General features: G+C 36.9%; 1 protein-coding gene across 4 annotated transcripts in view; it reads right to left on the bottom strand.

Moving 5' to 3' along the window:
* The window catches only part of LOC306884548 (calcium-activated potassium channel subunit alpha-1a-like), a gene marked incomplete at its 3' end in the record, with an annotated part of 203388 nt that overhangs the window by 130578 nt on the left and 57103 nt on the right, over positions 1-15707 (bottom strand). For all 4 annotated transcript variants that reach the window (XM_079440502.1, XM_079440501.1, XM_079440503.1 and 1 more), the window contains exon 2: positions 6101-6265. In XM_079440502.1, the coding sequence (XP_079296628.1) occupies positions 6101-6265 (165 nt within the window). The remainder of the gene's footprint in view (positions 1-6100; positions 6266-15707) is intronic.

The raw sequence follows: 15707 nt of genomic DNA, 5'->3' as shown, positions 1-15707 counted from the left end.
TTCCGTGTCTGGAATGGATGTATTCTTGAGTCTATAAGGTAACAATAATATAATAAGATAACCTTGTTTGAAATGGGTTTGGCTAAAAGAAAATTTTGGTTTCGTCTATACTAACGTTACTAGGTACTTAAACTATATTAAATAGAATTGTATTACTAAAAAGAGACAATACCATACAATTTTCATTGACGAAAACTAGACTAAATGTCATCAGTTTTTGTCGACTAAAACTAGACTAGACTAAAAAGAGTATGAACGTGACTAAAACTAATAAAAACTAAAATGACAGCTTCACACAAAGACTAGACTAAAACTAAAATTAAAACAGGCCGCCAAAAACAACACTAAGTGACAAGTGATTTTTTTAATTTGAGGTGTTTTTGCAAGGTGATTTTTGATAAATGTTTGGACTCAGTTCCCCTCAGTTCACACAGATGACCTAGCAAAGTAAACTCTGCAAACTTGATTGGATGTTTTTGTTATCTAATGCAAAGACATATGTAATGTAAAGATGCCCAAATATTTAATGCAAAGTCATCCATAAGCATGCCTGGATTCAATTCAATAGTGTTCAGTTTCAAAGAGTGTTTTCCTGTCATGTCCCCAGATTCTCTCCAAACAGATTGTTAAATACTGTTGCTGTCTTGGTTTGACAAGATGCACTACCGTTCAAAAGTTTGGGGTCAGTATATTTATTTTTATAAAAAAAAATTGTTGTTGCAGTAAGAAAATCATACTTTTATGCAGTATGGGTGCATTAAATAGATCAAAAGAGACAGTAAAGACAATTGAAATTCTATTCAAAGAATCCTAAAAATGTACCACATTTTCCACAAAAAATATTAAGCAGTACAAAAGCATTTATTTTTTCCCCCCTGATAATAATTAAATATGTTTCTTGAGCTCCAAATCAGCATATTACTCCAAGACTGGAGCAATGATGCTGATAATTCAGGTTTGCTATGACATAAATGAAATACGTTTTAAACTATTACAGAAACAGAAAACAGTTATTTAAAATTGTAAAGTTTTTATTCAACCTCCAAAACACCTAACATTTGCCCTTCATTGTGCTTCCATGCCAAGCAGCAGCTAGGGATTTTGGTTACGCTTGCTGTGGGTGGAGACTCCTGTCATTTCCTCTGAGGCTAACATTCTCATCTCATCGTGAGCCCTGTGGTGTCAGAAGGAACAGGAACCTTTCAGAGCATGCTAGCCCCGACGTAATCCCTGCCTCCCAGAACAGCCAATAAGGCTGTCTGAGTGAAAAGAGAGCCACCTAAACCAGTAAGAAAAGGCATGAAACGACTCATTAGGGAGCTGTTGCTAAGCTTCAATTAACGAAATCCCATCTTCTGCCATTAAAAGACAGAAGGCCAAACTGGTCTCCGATCAGCGGCTGCCGAGTCTTTGTTATTCCGGTCCCTGCCACCCCCCCCCCCCCAACCCCACCCCACACACACACACACAGAGAGAGAGAGAGAGAGAGATAAATCACATTTACAGACCAAGCCTGCTGCTAAGTAATTCGTTATGACAAAACCAAATTCTTGTTTAGGTGTCTGATGATGTTTTAGGGCGATGGATGAGATGAGGCAGATATATGACATACTGCATCAGCCATCTGGGAGCCCAGCGTATGGCTGCACACCACGACAGAAGAAGAAAATAGACAAATACAAAAGAGTGGCTGCTTTTCGAGTGCATGGGGACATTCCATCTAGAATATTAATCCTGCCAGCAGCACAAAGGTTATTACTAAGTGTCGCTGACTGATGCGGCGCCCATATATTGACCAATGATGCATGATGTGCAGCTATTATGAAGGGGAAATGTTGTTGAAACTATAGCACCACAGAGGATTCATCTGGTGTCCATCATTTACATAAGACGTGTCAAAGATGGAAGAACGACACTCATTTAGCCCACCATAATTCCACGCTGCCTGAGACGACACGACTAAACTGCAGTAGGTGGATTGTGATAGATCTCGTAATTAAATGATTTCCTTCGGGAAACACCTGACATCTTAGCACCCTCAAAGTCATCAGGCAACCCTAATGAACATTATGAGGCTTCATTTTCACAATGTCACCCCACACAATACATTACCTACCTGCCAGACAGGTGCTTGTCACCCTCATCTTTCTTGTGATTTACCCCATGACCAGAGCGCTCAAAAGATAATTCTCTTATTTTCGCCGAGGATCCAAACAGCTTGCCAGTTCTGCACATCAGAATGACAGAGCCAAGGTAAACTGCTGTTGCCATGGTTACCAGCCGGGCTCGGTGTCCACGGATGCTCATTGCGATTTTAAGCTGCAAAAAGAACCCTGATAGAGGGCATGAGTCCATACATCCACCCACATAGACACACACACACACACGTTATACATACACTTGCAGAGCTCATAGTACATATGGGCTCTGAGGCACAGCTGCACATAAACACAGACACCCACACATACTCACTCACTACACTCACAGGCCCACAATGCATATGCACTATGCAATTAGTCCTGGAATGTTATCATTCAAAAATGCTCAAACTCCCCGTGTGCCATTTTTCATGTATTCACATGTTAATACACTAGTAAAAATGTATATGGCAACTATTAAGACTTAATGGTTACTGTTTTGTAATTAAAATCATTAAACAGTGGAAAACATGCACTGCTTATTTGCAACTATATCTTACTGTGTTTTACTTTTGCTTTTAAAATTTTGAATCTAATTGGCTACAATGACATTTGGTTCAAAAAGATGGTTCAACTCAAATAAGCAGAAGAGAAAGAGAAAGCTAGGAAGAGAAAGAGGCTGATGAAAGCATTGCTCATTTGCAGAAATTGATGGTATTCTCATGGGATGTGTGCAGCTCTGGTGTAACGAAGGCTTTGCCTCCTGATAAATATCCTCCATATCTGAAAGAAGCTAAGTTAAACTGTTTTCAATTCTGGTTGCAATTTTAGTATCTTAATGCATTTTAAATTAAGCAAAAAAATTGTTTTACTTAAATTTTTTCTTAATGTTCTTTCATTTTTTTCTTAATCGTTAATTACAACCAAACCCTGTTCTGCATGCGTTTCTTTGACTGCAAAATTCATAAAAATCATTACTACATGAATCAGACTACACTGGGTGCACAATATGTCAGACACTTTGTCTTCATGCCTCATCACGTTCAATTCAGACTCATTCAATTCAAAATTGTGCAAATGCAAACTAAATCTAAATCTTTTGTCTTGACACTATAGACTCAGTGTGAACAGAAGTTCAATAAGCATTAACAGGACCAAAAAGTCATGCAAATCATTTTGAAAGAAAGAAAGAAAGAAAGAAAGAAAGAAAGAAAGAAAGAAAGAAAGAAAGAAAGAAAGAAAGAAAGAAAGAAAGAAAGAATTGATCCTCAAAGTCCAACCCAAATGTCTGTAGTCAGGGTAGCGCCATATTTATTTACAGGAATGAACCTGAGCCTGTGAGTAATAGTAGTACAGTGCTTTCAATTAACTGTACTGATGTTTAACAACATACCGATTGTCCAGCTGATGAAACTCATTTCCGAATAATAAAATTGTATAATAATAAAAAATGAAAATTATGCGATCTAAGAAATTTATATAGTGTGCACCAGTGTAAAGACTGAAGGTTTAGCCCTTACAGCCTAGTTTTCATCTGTGTTAAATTCAATATGGTGTCTAACCTGATTAAGGTCTAAAGAAAGGAGATCATGAGACTAAAAGTCTCGTAAAGACATATTGTCATGTAAAGACATGAAATATGTGTGCAGTGTATGCAGAGAGACTCTTGGCCCATGAAAGATTGTGATTAGATTTACGGGTGTGAACAGCACTTCATTTGGCGGTATAATACTTACAATACAGTCACAGTCACAGCCCTGACACAACACTCCCACTCACACTTTTACAATATGCTCCTGCTCAACAGACCTTCACTGTGTTCTCTTAAAGGAAGGGCCAAGAGAAGGCCACAGGAGGAGGAAAAACAGCACACCTTCACATGCACATCAGTCCAAACACTTCATAACACAATTTAAACTGAATAAACTTTGAGTGCACTGTCACTTAGTCTCTTCCCAAACTCACATCATGGAACAACCAGCTGGTATGTAGATAAGGACGTTAGGGCACAGAGAGCTCAGTTTCAGGGTAATGCTGGTTGTGCGACTGACAGGTATGCATTGCTATAGTGTCTCTGAGCATCAGTTTAGAGGTGAATTCCAGCCAGACTATCACTTCCCATCATTCACCACAAGGAAATATGATCCACTGGTACATCCAACCCATTAAGTTGTTTGGACAGAACTTAACAGCTTAGATGGAGCCATGGGAATAACATTCATTCATATCTGTGTGGTCCAAATAAAAGATCCACTTAATTTGTATTTCACTTTGCTCTGAGCAAACATACCAGAGTATTTGGCTCTACCTGCTGGAATACAACTGAACTAAAGATTATAACTGGACAGTAAAGCAATGAACACTATCTCTGTCCAGATTACTGAAGTAATCAATAACAAGTTCCAACACCAATGTCACTCATGCTGTAGCTATACTGACTACACTGTTGAGAATTTAGAGATGCAATGCAATGCAATGACAGAGCAACACAAGTCAATGGGAGTTGAGTAAAGATTTATGCTAATAACTTTTTCAGAGTTAATGACATGATCACAGTTTGCATGAACTTAAAAGGATAGTTTCCGAATAATAAAATTACCTACTGTTTTTTGACAAACACCAAGGTCGGGTGGTAATTTAATTGCTGTCCGAATCCACATCTCTGAGTTTACGAGAAGAAATCAATTCAAAATTCAGCATATAAACCCTTTTTGAGCACTCTCAAACACCGGTTTACTTCGGTGTAATTTGCATACATATTTATTTCTGAAATGCTGGAAAGTATTCAAAAGAATAATACTTCATAACTACGCCACCATAGCGACTGGGAGCAGAAAGAGAAGAAAAGCACGCAAACATTCGAAATGGGTCTTTATGGCGGCAGCAGCTGGTATGCAATACAATTTTAAAATGTGTATTATAAACAGATATATATCGCGTATAATTATACACAACTATAGCGTGTCTATTTTCCTACTTAATGTAATTTGCCAGTGAAATTTCTCTAAAATGACAGCACCTTAATTGTAAACACTCCATGAAAAATCTATTTAGGGGGTGCTCTGAGTTTAATTGCATATTTTACAATGGAAAAAAAAATAATTATAATAATAAAAATCTCTGGCCACATCAGGCTGTTATTGACCAGCCACTGTGGTTAATGAAGTTAATTTCATAGTCTGCTGATACAGTTAGACACTAGTCGAGTAAGAACGTCTAATGGCGACCGCAGCACTGCGACCTTCCATCAGTGATTTAATTGCTGTCATTGTGAATGGCCCATTACAAATCAGTCATGCATTAAAAGAGAAAGACTAGACTGGACTGGTCTACTGAGAACCCTGCTTCCCAATCTGCTCACGTACAACAGTCAGCCCACCTGAAAGACGAGATGCAGAACTGAAGAAAAATATTCAAGTCACAATAAATGAAGCACATGCTACTGGCGTATGAGGTTAAAGCTTTCAGAAATGCAGACCCAACGGAGTATAAAACCACAAAGCAAAACGGATTTCATCCATACTTTGCTAAAGGTCATAAAATTAGGACTGCTCTCATTTACATTCCCAAAGTAAATGATCTTCATTATGTGGTAAATTGACTCAATTGTTCATAGTTAATTGACCTGTCCGTGTCTAGCACTGTGCAAGCCCTAACAGCTGCGATGACGAGCGCCACCCACACGAGTCACCGTTCAGTATTACTGCACTCCCAAAAGCCCTTTATTGCATGAGGCATGCTAATGAGACCATATTTAACAAAGCAACCGTAAATCATCTGGGTATAATCTTGACCTCTAGGCTTGACAGACACAAAAACATGTCACCCGCAGTGTGCTAACTGTGTCGTAGCATGTGACAAATGAATGAGGAATATATGCACTGAATGTGATTGTGAAGGGATGTACAGTATGTGGGCATCTGGTGATGTTGCGTTGGGTGTATGTGTGTAGCCGGTCTCACCAGAACTCTGCCGGTAAGGGTCTGTGCTGAGATCATGACCCCCGCCCAGTCTTTGACTGAGGTCATCCAGCCCACCTCGCTGACTGGGACTTCCTCTTTATCATTCAGGTTCTTCGGTGGGCCATCAGCCTGACTGTTCATAGGGTTATTCACCTTCTGTGCCTCCTGGGAAAAATAAAAGCGCACATACAGCAAGGTAAGCAACAGGATAGTTTGGGATACTTGCAAACATGCTGTTAGAAACAGTCAATCAATCCTACAAACTATGGCTTTTAAATATTAATATATTAAATATTCACATAGTATTTGTAAGAATTTAGCTGGTTTTATCATATGTGACCCATGCTGGCAAAATATGTCGCAATGTGCACATGCTAATTTTGAGTTGCATGCAAAAAAAAAAAGTTTTTGAAAAAGAATTTGACATTTTTACAAACATGAGTTCATCATGTACTCGTCTAGCGATCGCAATGCTCCAAATAGTAATTGAACATTTAAAAATATCTTTTTGTACATTTTCTGATGAGTTCATCTTCTCCGCTCGCTACTCGTGCTTATTGACATCCGAAGGGCTTGCATAAAGGCCGCTTCCGCCAGCATGTGATCCCGATAAATATACACAAAATTACAGCATTTAAGTATTCAAGCAAACATAATCAGTTATGTCTTAAAGGGACATTTCACCCAAAAATGAAAGTTCTGTCATGAATTACTCACCCTCATGTCATTGCAAACCCGTAAGACCTCCGTTCATCTTCGGAACACAGATTAAGATATTTTTGATGGAATCTGAGAGCTCTCTGACCCTCCATAGACAGCAATGATATTACCACGATCAATGCACAGAAACGTAGCAAAGACATTGGTAAAATAATCCATGTGACAGCAAGGGTTCAACTGTCATTTTACGAAGCTACGAGAATACTTTGTGCACAAAGAAAACAATTTATTCAGCAGTTCTTCTCCACGAGTTACCATCTTCCAACATTTTGGAGAGTAACCCAGAACGTAATCAATGTAATGAACGTTGTTTACGTTCAGCATGCGCGCGCTGTCTACTGAACGCAAACAACATTGATTACATACAGTGAAAGCACGTGCATGATTGTGGTAATATCCTTGCTGTCTATGGAGGGTCAGAGAGCTCTCAGATTCCATCAAAAATATCTTAATTTGTGTTGCAGTCTTACGGGTTTGGAACGACATGAAGGTGAGTAATTCATGACAGAATTTTCATTTTTGGGTGAACTAACCCTTTAAGTAAATGTTTGGGAAACTGTTGGGGAAAACATTGGATGTGTAACATTATATTAAATTTGTGCATTACAGTAGGTGTTAATATTTTAATAAATTAATAGGTCTTGTCTTTTGACAATCACATTTCCCATGTTACAAAAACAGCATTCTTCCATCTTAGAAACATTGGCAAGTTATGGAACATGCTACCCGTTTATGATGCAGAAAAGCTAGTTCATGCATTCATGACCTCTAGACTGGACTACTGTAATGCACTGCTAGGTGGTTGTCCTGCATCTTTGGTTGTGTTCATACTTGTCATGTTCAATTAAAATGAACTGGTGTGATTGCTCTGTTAGTGCGGTTCGTTTGAGTAAGTGTGAATGCTGCCATCCGAACCCTGGTGCGCACCAAACAAGCGGACCGGGACTCTGGTCTGGTTCGAATGATATATGAACGAAACACGGACCAAATACTTCTAAACGAACCAAAAACAGGAAGTAATGACAAGATGTGACACTTTGCGACGTGATTTGACGACGAGGAACGAGCAATGTATCCAAAACAAAATGTGCAGAGGGCAAATGTGGAGCAACAAGGAGGTAAAGTGCCTTTTATGAGTTCTTTGTGAGCTCACAGGTGGTAAAAATAAAATCATATGTACGCAACAAGAGCGCGTGGAGTCCAGCAGACCAGTGTATTAGACTTAAATCGGCGATTGGCAGCCCAATCAATGAATGGATACTTTGATGTCATACACCGATCGGTCTGCGTATTGCTGTTTTAAGTTGAACACTATTGTTTGGGGTGTTCAGTAAGTTCCATCAAGACATATAGTCTACGTCATTCAACCCGACCAATCAGGTTGTGAACGTATGACTATGCCTTTAGGTTCGGTATCTTTAGGTTCGCTGTCAAAAATGCCAGTGTGAACGCTACGTGAACCAGGACTAAATGTATAATTTTCCTTTTTGGACCGGACCAAATGAACCAAATGAAGCGAACTACAAGTGTGAACACACCCATCAATAAACAATCTACAGGCCAAAATGCAGCAGTCCTCACGCTCCCTAAGGTCACAAAACTCTGGACTCTTGGTAGTTCCTAGGATAGCAAAGTCCACTAAAGGAGGTATAGCTTTTTCACATTTGGCTCCCAAACTCTGGAACAGCCTTCCTGATAACGTTCGGGGTTCAGACACACTGTCTTTGTTTAAATATATATTAAAGACACATCAAATTTTGCTATAAGTTTGATCGCAACATATAATCATTGTTGTTAATAGTGTTTACCATCTGATTGACAAAGTGTAAAGTACATGACATTAAATGTTTGATTTTTACTGTACATTTCTGCCATATGGACATCAACTTGAGATAAGCTATTACTAAATATAATGCTGAAACTTTAATTTTATGTAAAGCTGCTTTGCAAGATTTGCATTGTAAAAAGCTCTATACAAATAAACTTGAATTGAATTTAATTAATATATAGGGCGTCTGTCTCAGTGTAATATAATAATAAAAGAAAACAGGGAATCGCTCACTGTTCTTGATTGGACTGCTTTTGCAGTTTTAGTAATCAATTTATTTGTAATTAACACACTGAAGTGATTTTTACATTTGATTACTTGTTTTTCTTCATTCTTAAAATGAAAAATGAATGTTTCGTATAGGCTATTTGTTCTACTGTTTTTTGGGGTGTTTTTTGCATCTTATTTATAATAACAAAGATAAAATAAAAAATAGCTATATTGTGATTATTAATATAGTAATTATTATTACGAAATAACTTGGAGGAAAAGATGCAATGTAGCTAGGTGATTTTGCTTTGGAACCTTCAGAAAACTTTAACTTGATTTTTCTCAAAATTGATATTGCTGACTCCATCGACATCATTTCAAAGGTCTTTTAATGGAGAATGTGAAAATAAAAATATAGCTGCATGTAATTATACACTCTTCACCTATTACAAGGGGTGTTGAAATTAACCGTTGCCGTAATAGACCATAATCGATTATAGCCTACTGCATGTGCACTTGTCACACAAGTATTAAAAAATGCACACACTATTTTTAAATCCGAGATCTGAGCACATTTTGGAAAAACCAACCTTAGTGCAGGAAAAAAAAACATTTTCAGAATTGAGCTTGGCTTTTTCCCCGCATATGGCACATGCGTGTGCGCTAGAGACAATCGTGGTGGCTTCATTACACAGAATATGCGCTATGAGACACACTAGCGCATTACTTAACAGTGTTTGCTTCCATCAGCCGTTATTTCAGTGTTTTACTTTAGATATACTTTCATTTATGCCATTCGGAATGCAGTACGTATTAGATGCACAAATCTCACGTACTGACAGACTTTCACGTGCACTTTGTGTTTGTTTGTCCTGAACCTTAAACGCACTTGCATCTCCGAATTCTTTTATGATACGAAATTGATGTAAACACAGTCAGTTATGTTTTCAGTACAGGACAAAACATCTGATATGTCGAAATAGATCTGTCCATTAGTGTGAATGCAGCCTATTAAAGCTGCCACTGTCTATGATCTCATCAGTAATAATCAAACAGCAATAATGTTGAGGAAAAAAGAAAAACCCATAACTCTGATTGTCTCTCAACTTTCGGATACTTAAAGCACTCTCAAGATACTAAAAGTACTTTTTGTTTATCACTTGTAATGGTCTTTCCCCCTTTATTAATTTATATTTGCTTGTATGTTTTGAAGCTATATATATTTGGTTAAGTTCTTAAGAATTGTTTTGATTTATTATCAATTTGTAAACATTTTAAAAAGTAGCCTGCTTATATAACTTAAGAAAAATGTCCAAAATAAATGTTTTATATAATCGTGACACGATGCATCGTGATATTGAATCATTGACATGATAATCGTAAGCGAATCGTGAAATCGATTCACACCCTTACTTATTACCATAGTAAGTACATGTAACATGTAAATGTCACCTTAATTTAACATGCTTTATGTAGAAAAATGGTGTTTTTAACTCGGGGGGGGGGGGGGGGGGGGGGGGGTCTAATGCAGAAATATATATATTAGTGTTGACAATTAATTAAAAAATAACTAATTAAGCAAGTAGGAAATATACAGAAATTTAATCAAGTTATCAAACACTAAATTCTAAATTAAATATAGATGAATCCTTACTGCAACAATTTATCGATTTCCTCTCTTTTTTTTTTTTCTTTGATTATTAACAAACATCACAGTAGCTGGGTTATTAGGATATTTGTCTGCTATTACTTTAAGAGTTGCCACTGCTGAACGTAACGCGAATCAATTCTTGTCAAGAGAAAAAAGTAGCAGTTGTGAGTGGGGTGGCCAAACCTACACTCTTAAAAAAAAGGTTCTTAAATGGTTCTTTGGCAGGGTGTATGGTTCCATGAAGAACCTTTAATATCCAAAGAACCTTTCCATTGCACAAAAGGTTCTTTGTAGCACAGAAAGCTTCTTTATTGCACACAAAAGGTTCTTTGTAGCACAGAAAGCTTCTTTATTGCACACAAAAGGTTCTTTGTAGCACAGAAATGTTCTTTTTAACACAGAAAGGTTCCAGAGACTATTTAATGATTCTTCACACTCATCATGTTGTAAATATTTGTTTCTGGAAAGTGAGATCAAGTGAGCTAAATTGTCCTGTCTGGTCCAGAACTCATTCCAGACTCATTTTCTATTGGTTGCATTCAATTATACTGTAATAAAAAGTATTAATTTTGAGTTATTTAAATAGTGTTGTGGAGTTTATCAATTTAAAAAGTCCAGTAGATCCATTCATTATTTTAATGCTGTTTTGCACGACTCAAAAAAATGATTAGGCTAGTTATTTAAGTTTAGTATAAAAAATACTTTTTTATTTATTTGTTTGTTTTTTCAAAAATATTGTAATGCTTCTAAAAGTACTATATAACATTGTTACCTAGTGCTTATATTGCTTAAATACCATTAATTGGATGCATTTGTGGCCAAAGATGCTGGGATAGGCTTCAGCCCACACGACCCTAGAGAGGATAAGTGGTTTGGAGAGTGAATAGATGGATGGATGAACTTCCAAAATTCTTTGACTTGCTTTGATTTTGTTTCTATTCTTACTGCTGTTCAGCTTAAAAATACCTTTCCATGATGTTTGTTTGTCATTTTGCATCATTATACCTGTTCTAAACCTATGAAAATAAAGAAACTTTAAACGAGTCTTTTATTTTGGTTTAGTTTTTTTTGTTACAGGATCCTATGTACCCAGCCTCAACCATTCATCACAAGGACTGTGAAAGCGGGAACTCTTTGACCCACCAGTGGCAGTTTCCATGGGATGAAAAAAGGGCATACTAGTGGATGATGAGGGTACTGACATTAACCTGCTGTATTCACTGCATTACACACTAGGGATTTTTGCAAATTTTTCATTTTAAGTACTGGTGGTTTTGATTTTGTCTGGATGGCATGCTGTCCCAACACTAACTAGTCAGAGCTCAGGTACCACCCAAAATGCTGCCATAACCAATCAGAAAAAGAGAAATATATAAAGTCAGGTGATCATCGAGTACTCAGACTTGACAGCGATGATTGATCATGAAAATGATGGTTGCAGTGACTTTAAAAAATGATCAGTCATTGCTGTCAAGTCTGAGTACTCTAGTACTGGTGCACATCCCTTATAAACACATACACATTATTGAGGTATGATGTATACTGCATTGATGTATACTGTAAATGCAGTAAACATTTTAATCACACATCTTGTAAAGTTTTGTTACTTCTGGATTTTCTTTTTTTTAATTATTTTATGAACAATCCTATTAAAGAAAATGTATAGTATGATAAATGTGAGGATATTGATCTGGAAGAAATGGGGCCATAAAGAACCTATTCATCAGTGGTTCTTTGAAGAACCTTTAAAAAGGGTTCTTTGTAGTACCAGAAAAGGTGCTTTATGGCACCAAGAAAAACGCCGGTTCTTTAAAAGAACCTGTCACAAAATGGTTCTTCAGGGAACCAAAAATGGTTCTTCTATGGCATCGCCGCGAAACCCCCTTTTTGGTTCTTCCTGGCACCTTTTTTTTTTTTTTTAAAGAGTGTAGCTCCGCCCCTGCGTTAACTGCATTAAATATTTTTAACACAGTTAAACTGGAAAAAATAAATCACCTGTGTTAACGCACTACTTTTTACAGCACTAATATAGAATATGGAATATGGAGACTTAATTTTCCAGATCGCCCAGCCTTAATAGAAACCCAGGACACTTACTGATTAATTGTAAGTGTAAAAAATAAAACATACACAAAATAGTTATGAAAAAAGCATAATCTAGAACGCAAAGAGACAACATAATATTTCACTGTGTTATGAGCACTAATTTAATTCGTTATTTATGTAAGCTTCAGAAAAGGTAAAGCAATGATAAATTCACTGTGGTTTTGGAAACTTTGGAGTTCAGTATCAGAAACTGCATTCATAACACGCTATTTTTGCCTGTTTCTACAGCTTGACTCATGTTATAGTTTGACTGGCTGAGACCTACATCACGTTAGACATCAAACCCGCTGTCAGGTTTCTGACAGCTGGGAGAGGCCTAAGATGAAGCAGCGAGAAGAGGTGTTTTTTGAGGCCCAGTAAAAGAGCATCTCTCAGACTGCCTGACGCACACAGCGCGGCTGGCGGTGTGTAGGCCGAGGCAGGGACAGCTATGATTCACAAGCTCAGGGAGTCGCAGTGGGATTCTGGGGTTACATCCGCAGGGCTAGGCAACACTTCACAGTCAGGTGGGTGGATGAAAATACAGCCATCATGCGCTCTGTGGTGCAGCCTGATGCTTTAGAAGCTGCGCTGGAGGAATCGCTCCTATTCAACCGCAGGGTTGACAGGGAACTAACGCACTTCAGCTATGATGCATAAATAACTCTTTTGAACATCTCTGTCTGTTCAGTGGGATCATGTGCTGGAACAGAAAAGCAGTATGATGTAAAAAGCTGTCTGTTTGGCAACAAAAACAAAGAATCTTATTCAGTTTATCCCAATGAAAATGGAATAGAGATGATAATATAGCTAATGTTAGTGTTAGGATAATATATGATGGACTGATATCCAAGGCAAATTAACTGGTATTTGACTTTCTAAAATTAGGAGAAATATCACCTATTCACTGTGTGAACTCCAAAATCTACCGACAACCTTGTCAAAACACAATAAATAATGTATAAATTGTGTTAATTCTGTGTAAATCTTGTCAGTCAATAATTCAGTAATATTTTTCTGTATATTTTGGCTTTATAAGAGTAGGTACAGGTATCGACATATATTTGCCATACTTCACCCATTGAGATAGTTTACACTTTTAGGTGAACTGACCATTGCCGAATGTATTCTTCAATAAATTATAATGCATTCATGTGCAACCAAAATTCATGAAGCTTATTCCTTTTGTCAAAAATTCAGCTTTGTTAGTTTTTGCAGTGTCTTATGCATTACCAGTCCAAATTTTGGGGTAAAATTAATTCAGCGAGGATGCATTAAATGGATCATAACTGACAGTAAAGACATTTCCTTTGTTACCAAGAATATTTTTTAAATAAATGCTGTTCTTTATCGTTTTAAAAATTCTATTCTAAGACTCCTGTATAGAAACTAAATAAATGAATACATACAAAGGCTACATGTTTTTAGAGCAGCAAATCATTGGGGAATTGCAATATTTAATGTTAAATATTTTTCATAGGTTAGTAATCAGGGTCTGCACTCAGTTTGTGATATTCCTGTCATGCTGTATTTTACAGTAAACAGTACGGACGCAACAATACAGTTAGCCCACGGTTCAATAAATTCCTTTTTTTTTTTTTTTAACCACAGTTTTCTGTTTAATTCTTTTTTTGCTATTTTAAATGCTATTTCAAAAAAAACTTTAATTAAAACTCCAGTACACTTATGTATACTGAAAAACATGGATTATTCATATTCAGGTTTCATTCATACTGGACGCCTGAGGGTGCCCTTGCGCAGAAGATCCACATATGCATTACAGAAGAAATAGAACTCACGATGCTCCAGGAAATCAAAGCCGCTAGAAGGCAAGCCTGCAACCTTTACCCAAAAAAGCGTAATGGTTAATGCTAATTCTGCGGCACAAGGAAGGTCACCTTATCCATTTTTTTGAATGGATGTCAATGGAGGAGAGGCTTCACTACGCTGAATGGTATCTGCATACAGCGAATGATTGTTGAACAACTCTGACTGAAATTTAATGACATCAAGGCTGTAATGTGATTGGTTATTAAGGCACACGTGATCCAAGTTAGCCATTACGCTTTCTCCAATAGTAATACAGACTCATCTCCCTATAGTAAGACAATCCCTAATATATAAAAAGCATCCAGCTATCACTGTAACTGAATGAAAGACAGAAACGCTTTGAATGATGACATTCAAAAAGAATGTTAAGACAATAAACACTCAATGTTTATGTGTTCTTAAAACCACCTCGGGTATTTTAATAATTAAGCATATTTATAATCCACTGCTAATTGTCATAGCCTTTATTACAGTACAGAATATATTTCTACATCATTCTGTGATAAGAAGCCATATCAGATCAGAAAACAAATAGTTTGAAACACTTGTCTGATGTTGTGGAGTAAAAGCATGTTATACTGTTTTTTTTTTTGGACAAGAGGTTTAGAAACACTCTGCTTTACAAGTCATTAAAAGGGAATATGGCTCGGCGTGTGTTGCTTTTTCAGATGCACGTGTTTCCTCATCTCTGCGCACAGACTCATGGACACACACAAACAGAGCCAGCTTGGAGAGAGATAAAATGCACAGAAATTATTTAAAAGCAAAACCAAAAAAAAAAAGAACACGCTGTGATTGATTTTACTATTAATCTTTTCCTGTTGCTAGTTTTGAATACTGCGTGTGAACAGAGGCGTCACCAGGTTATTGCGTAGTTCAGAGTGACAAATCGTATCAGCGTACTTTGAGGTCAAAATGCATAGGTTTGCAGGTCTGCTGAAGACTGGAGTAATGATGCTGAAAACTCAGCTTTTCCATCACAGGAATAAATTTCATTTTAAAAAAAAGAAAAGAGTTATTTTAAATTGTAATATTTCACATTACTGTGTTATTAATCTAATGATGAGCATAGGCAACTCATTTAAAAATTTTACAAATTTTACCAACTTCACAAACTTTTCAACAGTATTGATTATTTTTCTTTAGCCACTTATTTAATGCCACAGATTTTTACGTGACGCATAATTACAATTTAAGAAGCAGGATGTAGGATCATCTGACAAAGTGTCTTTTTAAACTATCATTTAAGCCTCCTGCAAGCACTTAAAAACAGAGATGTCTAA

The sequence above is a fragment of the Barbus barbus genome (assembly GCF_936440315.1).
Source record: "Barbus barbus genome assembly, chromosome: 18".
NCBI classification, from domain to species: Eukaryota; Metazoa; Chordata; class Actinopteri; order Cypriniformes; family Cyprinidae; genus Barbus; species Barbus barbus.
This window is presented reverse-complemented; position numbering and strand designations above follow the sequence as displayed.